At 30.6% G+C, this 8,947-nt stretch overlaps 1 protein-coding gene across 3 annotated transcripts; it reads right to left on the reverse strand.

Annotated features, from left to right (window-relative positions):
* Positions 1-247: 247 nt before the first annotated feature.
* On the reverse strand, positions 248-7,138 carry LOC134699772 (mesotocin receptor-like). Of its 3 annotated transcripts, none has more exons than XR_010103664.1 (7): positions 6,864-7,138; positions 5,495-5,624; positions 4,531-4,658; positions 3,485-3,592; positions 2,759-2,888; positions 1,720-1,806; positions 248-678 (listed from the first exon to the last, which is right to left on the reverse strand). XR_010103664.1 is itself a non-coding variant. In XM_063561192.1 (7 exons), the coding sequence occupies exons 1-6, from the start codon at positions 6,942-6,944 to the stop codon at positions 1,109-1,111; spliced, it is 675 nt and encodes a 224-aa protein (XP_063417262.1). In that variant the 5' UTR covers positions 6,945-7,137; the 3' UTR covers positions 248-678; positions 975-1,108. The 3 variants fall into 3 exon arrangements, 2 of the variants coding, with proteins under 2 accessions (XP_063417262.1, XP_063417261.1); XM_063561192.1 differs by lacking the exon at positions 3,485-3,592 and adding an exon at positions 975-1,227 and having other exon boundaries at positions 6,864-7,137; XM_063561191.1 differs by lacking the exon at positions 3,485-3,592 and having other exon boundaries at positions 6,864-7,132.
* Between the last annotated feature and the right edge of the window lie 1,809 nt (positions 7,139-8,947).

Below are 8,947 nucleotides of genomic sequence, written 5' to 3' on the forward strand. Positions count from 1 at the left end.
AGAGACAGTCAAACTCATAAATATAAAACAAACTGACAACGCCATGGCTGAAAATGAAAAAGACAAACAGAAAAAACATTAGTACACATGACACAACATAGAAAACTTAAGAATAAAAACCACGAACCCCACCAAAAATTAGGGGTGATCACTGGTGCTCCGGAAGGGTAAGCATGTGCCGAATGGGATTTGACCAACATACCTGAGTATGAGGTACTGTGGGTTTGTAAACTTAACCATAAACACATGTATTTAAAAATCTTCATTTTAATAGTCATTATACAAATAGGTTCATACGTAGAAATTTTACTTTAATTATTTAATGTGCGTAACTAACATATTCGCAATAAAAAAGCTATAAATAACGATTAAACCAAGATTGCCCTATAAACTGCAACAACTCAAGCAAGCACACATCATGTATTTGATCATAATCAGTGTTCATTTAGCTGCAAAATGTTACTCTCAGAGTTTCTGCATCAAAAGTAGTTCTGCTAAAACCCTTTTTCTTTTTCCGCCGAAACATTTTCTGGTTGAAAATCAGAAACACCAGTGGATTTACCAGGCTGTTTAACGGAGCAAGCATATACAGTACAATAAACCACAGTCCATAGTGTGCGAGATTATGATGAAGCATAATGGCTGCAATTGTAATTGGGGACCAACACATAATGTATGCTGAAAAATGAAAAAAAAACTTGTCATGGAATTCATTTTTTTTATATTGTATGTATGGTTGCAAACCATCTATAATATATATTCTGATACTGGTTATGTATCTCTTTCACAAACTAAATAATATTTTATCTTTATTATCTCATAGATCAGGCTTGCTTGTTGTTTCAGTGCATGTGTACTAATTTCTGGTTTTATTATACCTTATATGAGAATGCCAGATTTTGATTGGTTGGAAGCAAGTTTGTTTGTTTCGTTGTTGTTTTTTTTAGGGGGGGGGGGATATTCAAACTTCTTACCTTAACTGAAATGGTATGCCCTTTCTGCCATTGCAGGTACATATACCTCAAATTTCCCTGTATGTCCTAGTATATGACTATTTTCAAAACCGTAGCGAGTCTCTTCCCACCACAATTATTCGAATAAGACAGCACTAATGTGTTAGAGTACATGCACGGTTCCATCGGACTATGATAATCTTATCGGCTTGTAAAATTGCATAGTGCTTTAACTGTTTCTTTTCTCGCAAATACTTCTTCAAAACATTGAAATCTGTTTAACAAAATATGTTTAATTGAGTCAAGCCACTTCAATTGATGTCTTACACTGTGTCATTTTATGTCGTAATGTTAAAATACTGTCTCAGATTAATTTGAAGTTTGGCGCCTAATAAATGATGAAACTGGCTGTATTTTTCAGGACCTCTCCTTCGTCAGGTGTCTGTTACTCAGTTGTTGTCGTTTGATTGTGTGGTTTATACAGTTGTTAGTGGATTTCGTATCTCGTCGTTTTTTCCGTACAAAAGACTGTTGGTTTTGCTGTTCGAATTGATTACACTTGTTATTTGATTTAGCCCGTTATAGCTTTTAAAATGGTTGAGCCCAGGCTCTCTGCTGAGGACCCTACATTGATCTAGCATTGATGATATGTTCTGCATTGTGATTTAAATGGAAAGTTGTCTAATTAATATTCACACATATTTTATTATTTCCACCAAACAAAAAACATAAGAAGAAAATAACTGCAAGTAAGAAACAATCTTACCTAAAAAGACAACACATACTAGTTTGATAGTTCTGACTTTTGCCTTTGTTGTAGCTTGATGTTTGACATCTATATCACAATCATCATCTGTAATAAGGGAAGAAATATACACAACAGAAAACATACAAAGTAAATATACTAACAATACTAGTGTAGATCCGTATTAATTAAACAAAACCAAACACTCTTTAAGTGTTAAACAATGTAAGTATGAATAATTAGGAAATGTGTTTAAACTGATGAAGTTATTCATCTTTTATATGTTATCATTTGTTTGTAAGGTGATTAGGATACATAAAGCGTGAATACATTTTTGGGGGTTCGTCTAATGCACAACATTCAGACACACAGCTTTTAGATTTACATGTCAATAAATTGTTTGCTGAAAGATTAATAAATTACTACAAGAGTATGGTTCCAAACTCTACAACGATGTGATCATCGTTATGCTGTTTTTCGTTGTTCAGCCCATACTGTATTTACTCATCTATGTTTTTTTACAATTAAAATGTTTAGAATTGAACAACTTCTTATGAAGAGTTACACAACTCGTATCAAAGAATACATATAGACTCGATATCGTGGATAAGGATTTCATGATACATGAATTTTCTTTTTTAAGTTGACAATCTTTCATAATTTTACGGAGCTTTCATTTTAATCCTTGTCGGTTGATTCTAATTCATATATCTGCTTTATATCATGCCACATTTGTATACGTTAGTTACACATGACCTCTTAGGGTATAATTAACCCTTATTGGAGATTAAACATTTCTTAGGATTTTCCGACTCATTTACCAAAATATATGGTATAATAGATATACAAGAAACACTGATTAAATGAATGTACGTAGATAAACAGTATAATGAATAAGGATATAGGGTATGCCTGATTATGAGAAAACTATGTACAGCAGTTTTAAGTTAGTGGATGTAAACAAATGTAGGCAGCTGTTCGTCCTTTAATATGAGAGAGAGAAAAAAAAACAGAAAATCGTTTATATAATTTCCTTTGTGGTTTTGTGACTTATGTTTACCTGAATCTTTATCTAGAATAATTTCACCTCTTTTTCGTTCACAAAGTTTGATAATGATAATTATGTAGCACACACTTATAATCAACAGTGGAATTATGATTATAGTACACAGATCCAAGTATAACATCACCTTCAATTAATGAAAACAGCATTGTATAAAGTAACAAATGTTTCACATTCAAATTTTAGTAACACGCTATTAAGGTAGCAACCGTTTGACTTGAAAGGGTGAGGGTATTTTGTTGTCTAAATCAGATTTCTATTTCGAGCAAAGCGCGAATGTTTAAGTTTCGTCGTCGTTTTCTATCATTTTTTCTTCTTTTTAACACTAATAAGTTTTTGGACATTTGAATTCACTAGATATGTTTTGTCAAATGTTTAACCACTGTAGTTTTCTTTCATGAAATGGAAGATTACAATATTGAAACTTATTCGCCATGCACGTTGACATGGTTGATGTTAATTTGGCGCTCCTTAAATAATACGAACTCAACCAATTATCTTTGTTGCACGTGTTATTGATATTCATTATTAGATTCACGCATGCAAAGTAAACAAAGAATAATAATATTGAAAATGTAAAATGATGCAGTGTAGAGAAATCAAATTGAATATTGAAAATCGATGCAGAATAACGTCATAGGAAATCACGTTCTGGTTTACAGCAGAGTGAAAGTATTCATCAAATAAGTGTGTACTACTATTTTTGAACCAGTTAAAACGTACCTGTAACTGATTAATTACAGACACATGACATACTACTTGTTAATCTATACACAATTCGATCTTCAAATTGTGCAACAAAGATATATTTCTTTTGAACTGAAGAATAAACTACAATGAATAGGTTAAATATATATATTTAACATTATATTTAAAGATAAATAGCCTTTGTATTGTCAAATACGATACAATTATTTGATAGTCCTACAAAAGCAAATACCAATATAATTTACAAATAAAAAAAATGACTCCTACTTTTATTTTCAATCTGCAAATGTACGAATTCATTTAAATAAATTGATGTGTAAATTTGACAATTTTTTTTTAATATGGTTTGTTGCGTAAATGAAATGCAAATTCGCACAAAAACAAAACATCGGTAATTACATTGCATGCACTTTTTCACATTAACTTTTCATGTAACTTATAGATTGTTAACTATTTTCTTTAAAGCAGCACCATGTTTAAAATTGCAGACAAGAGTATTTAATACCCGGAGAACAAGTTTTTAGGATTTTATTTGAATGTTTTTTCTGTTGTTGTCTCTACTGATTATACCTATGGGATCTGACATAATTAATTAAATTTAAAGACATTTCTTTTTTTCTTTTATTTTCTCAGTCAACGGTAACATGTGAAACATTTGTAGAAATGATGTTCGACAAACAATAACGTTTTTCAATAGTAATCAAAGGTACCAGGATTATAATTCACTACCCCAGACGCGCATTTTGTTTACACACGACTCATCAATGACGATCAGGTCAAACTAGTTATAAATCAAAGCAAGTACAAAGTTGACGAGCATTAAGAACCCAAAATTCCCAAAAACTGCTAACTTAAGGTAATATATTCCTGGGATCAAAAAATCCTTAAGTTTCGAAAAATATAAAGTTTTGTAACAGGAAATTTATAAAAATGGCATTATAATTGATATTTGAAGTGCTGACAATTGGGCTGGTGATACCTTCGGGGGAGATAGTGTTGTATTTCATTTGTTTTTGTTTTTTGTCAATTGTATTTTTTCTCTTTCAATAAGATCAACTTACTAAGCTTGGCGCCTCATGTGAGCAGTAAACCTCTTCTTCGTTATATGTACCAAAGACCCCGTAAGGAATTGCAAGGATACATCCAATCATCCATGAGGACATTGCCAATCCATATCGGTATAGTTTTCCTTTAGATGCAGATGCAAAGGGTTTTAAAATAACATATGCACGGTCAATTGATAAAATTACAATTGCATATGTTGACACATAAAATGGAACCATTGAGAAATACGCGTAAAGAATATAACACGCGTGTGGATTCCATGAGACATTAAACCAATTGAACAGAGTTTCAGGCAGTACAAAACATATTCCCACGCAAAGATCTGAAAATAAAAGTATTGAACGGAGTAACAAATCAAATGTATGTCTTGACAATTTTGCAAGCTTTTCTTTTGTGTGCAAAAATAAGTTAAATATACATCAACAATATATACCGGGATACCACTTGTTTTCGCCAGACTGGCGTATACATGGTATAGTATATACAGGATCTCATTATTGACGCTCGAATAAAACATAGGAAAAAGGGAAAATGCATTATTAATTTTGCTCGTTTAGTTATCTTTTAATGTGTATCCGATCTGGTTTTTTATAACTTATTGTAGTTGTCTATTGTGTGTGCATGTTTAAAAACAATTCCCGAAAATGTAAGGATATAATTATAATGCATGATTGTAGTTTGGCTTCGTAGTTGATGTACCGGAGTCAGCGATCAAAGGCTGTTTAATATTGCAAAATCATAGAAAAAAAATGACACATTTATTTTTAGATTTGTGGTAAACATGTTGAATAGCTTATAAATATGCAAAAAAGTTTGTTAAAAAGAAACACTTTATATTTTTGATTGATATGTGCAAGACTCAAATTGACTTATTAATGTTAACAAAAGTAAAACAAATTGCGTTGGTGCATGGGTTGTTCATTTGATTTCAATTAGGTATGAATGTATACAAAAGGGTACCTGCAATTGCCAAGTTCGCCACAAAAAATCTCATTCTAGATTTTGGTTTTCTTGATACTAATAACACTACCACCAATATATTTAGAAATATTATTCCAAGGAGAATAATCAAGGATATCCATTTCAGACCCTGTAACAGATAATATGTTGTGCTTTATTTTTAAAAACATTTTCTTTATATAAAAGGCACGGTAATCGAACTTCTCTAGAATCATGTTTTATGTCTATATCATTTAAAAAATACCGTATTACTTAATAGAGAATATGAAAATTGTCCACTGTGATTCACCCTTATTAAGGAAAAAAGAAATGAACAAACATCTCTCACTGTCAAAAATTTAAAAGTCTGAAGGAGAGGTAAATTATGTATAATTGAATTGTAGATTCAAAAATATGTCTAAAATATATAAGCCCATCATAGGATTAGAATGATGGTTTTTTTTTCGCCAGACGCAGATTTCGGCAACAAAAGACCTATTGGGGAATATAAAAATTAGTTGTAAAAAGCAAACATTAACTGTATATAAAGCTATAGCTGTTCTCGTACCTATGCGAAATCCCCCCTCCCCCCAAAAAAAAATCTGAACAAAACCAAATTTGAATTATGTCTGACTTTATAAGTTGATGTATCCTTAATATTAATAATCAATAAAAAGCATGCTGTTCCTTCACGAACCGTCTACAATGTAGGAGGTAAACCACGTAACTGTAACTTTATATTTCCTCGTTAGTTGATAAATTGAACAGAAATTTAACCTTTTTTGTTTGGTGTGAAAATGATTTAAACCAGAAGAAATGAATAAACTGTATCAAAGTAATGCTTGGTAAAAAGTAAAATCACAAAACACAACGTAACCTACAACCGATAAAACATTATATGTAACTGATCAATTACGCACACAAAATTTCTGAACTTAGAGAAAAATCAATTCGTAAAATCAATAATCACATGGCAAAATCAAATAACAAAACGCATTAAAAACGAATGGACAAGAACTGTCATATTCTTGACCTGATACAGGCATTTTCAAATGTAGAACATGGCATATTAAACCTGGTTATATAGCGCCAACCCTCTCACTTGAATGATTTAAATTGTAATCAGACTATAACATTTGTATAAAGTTAAACTTCTCATTATATGTGTAATTAAGACATGCATCAATACTATAAGTAGTATGACACATACAAGAACATATTATAAGCTTTAATTGGTATGATATGTGTAACTTTTCTACATCAAAATACATTTTAGAGTACTGTTTTTAAATTTACCTTATGGTGAAATAATCTATTATTTGCTGCAGCATAAATAATTTTACCTTGTAATTAAATATTTAATTATCTCCTAAGAAATATATAATCTCACCTTTTCATCTATCATTTCTACGCTGCTCTTATAAGTTTTATTTACTATTATACTCCAATTAACTGTCACGTTATATGTCATGGTATATCTGGATAGGCCTCTCAAGAAGTTTACTCAACACAATTGTATATACATCCGTGGTAAATGTTCCAATCAGTAAATGTGATTTGAAATTTCGTTTTGATTTGAAGTTTGTCAGACAAGATGTTATCTTAACTAAAACAAACTACGTGATATTTTGAAGGACTTGCAATTTAACTTGAGGATTTGGAACAATCAAACACGTTCTATTACACATACTCATTATAAAGTATAAACATAAAGTTGAAAATTGGCAACTTCCTGTAAACTGTTAGATAATTGAATTGTATGATTAAAAGTGTATCTTGTATCTAAGGAAAAGATGCTTTGATTCAATCGACATTAAACAAATGTAATGATCATATTGCAAACGTCGCTTTAAAGAGGTTAATGTTATTAATGATATTAAAAGTGAGAACGTATACATATTTAAGGCATTAATTTACATTTATTTCAGACGTCAATGTGTATTTATAATAACATTGTACTGTATTATAATGGATTTACCAAAGAAGGACACACCAGATGTATAACAATCATCTTTGAAGCCTTTTATGATGAAAATGAGATGAATGACCATGTAAAAAACATAGATTTAAAAAAAAATCATTAATATTTCCTTTTTGTAGGATTTTGTAGTGGTATAATTTTATATGCATAAGCATATTCAGTGTTGTATCTGATGTAAAAAATAAAAATAATTCACTTATTATAGATACGCCGCCTTTCTGTTATATTACAGACTTTAATATTCTCTGTTCACTCTAGGGGTTTCATCAGCGCAGATGTTGTAGCAATCTCGTCTTTGTATCATATACATATCTAATAAAATACGGAGTATTAAAGTAAAACATTTACCATAATAAGTACAGATATATCAAGATAGACGTAAAGAATATTAAAGTAAAATGATGGGTACGATAACAACAATTGTATGACTTTTAACAATTCTTAGAAATGTCAATTCCAACACGAAATATAAACTCATCTTAACATTAAGAATGTTCGTTAGCAACACAATCATCATGACGGTTTTAATTGTCATACTTTTATTCCTTGTAGCTAAGATATTTTGCGTGACTCTTTTGCACTAAAACTCTTACATCGTCCTATGGTAACTTCCTTGTACAAAAAATGGATAAGTCAGTACCTTTCAGACTTCAAGCAAATGGACAATGTAACTCTCATGTACTCTTTTATTTTATTTCATCAAAGTGATCTATCTTAAGAGTCAAATGTTGCTGATATATGTTCTATCACATGCTATGCATGTAATCCTCATCGTGTATGACTAATACTGTTCATGTGGGACTATTTATTTGTTATTTTTTTTTTTTATATATTATAGCAAAACAATTAATCACGAATCTAATGTGTCAGATGTTCAACCATACAATAGCAACCCACCTTTGACATATCGTATGGACATTTAATCTGTAAGTATTGATCACTGACATATTCCATGAATTACGAAATCGTCAAGGTACGAAATGGTAAGGGTACGAAATAGTTTTTGTCAGGGTATGAAATGGGGGTTCGAAATGGCTAGGGTACGAAATAACTATAATTCATTATTCTAATCGTCAAATGAAAATTCATATTTTATTTATATTGAGATATTAAGTTTCAATATTAAAAATGTCATGCAATTAAATGAAATATGATAACGTATCACGTTTTTGTTTTCATTTTACTTTTGATACATAATACAAGCGCCAACATCGTTCTGCATATGACTAAAACTATTTCTATAATTCAAAATAACAGGATATTTTCCGCAGTGTATTGGATTTGATAAAACATTTCAGTCAAACAATTTTTCTAAATGCTTCTACTGGTGCATATCGGAAAACCATTTATCTCTGTAATAAGTACTGAATGTCGGAACATCACGGAGGTGACGTTTAACTTATAATTATTTGTAACGCAATATTTTACATATTCACACGCCGAAAATTAACTTCGAATATCAAATCCGCCAGCTAAACATATTGTTATTGTAA

The sequence above is a fragment of the Mytilus trossulus genome, unplaced genomic scaffold (assembly GCF_036588685.1).
Source record: "Mytilus trossulus isolate FHL-02 unplaced genomic scaffold, PNRI_Mtr1.1.1.hap1 h1tg000085l___fragment_1__unscaffolded, whole genome shotgun sequence".
Classification (NCBI taxonomy): Eukaryota; Metazoa; Mollusca; class Bivalvia; order Mytilida; family Mytilidae; genus Mytilus; species Mytilus trossulus.

Bases quoted from the DNA above. Each gene is read 5' to 3' on its own strand.
- LOC134699772 (XM_063561191.1), bottom strand. From the start codon at position 6,944: ATGACATATAACGTGACAGTTAATTGGAGTATAATAGTAAATAAAACT. The intron at 2,889-4,530 runs GTAAGTTGATCT...CATTAATTGAAG, and splicing joins CACATGAGGCGCCAAGCTTA to GTGATGTTATACTTGGATCT. The intron at 679-1,719 runs GTAAGATTGTTT...TTCATTTTTCAG, and splicing joins AGTATGTGTTGTCTTTTTAG to CATACATTATGTGTTGGTCC.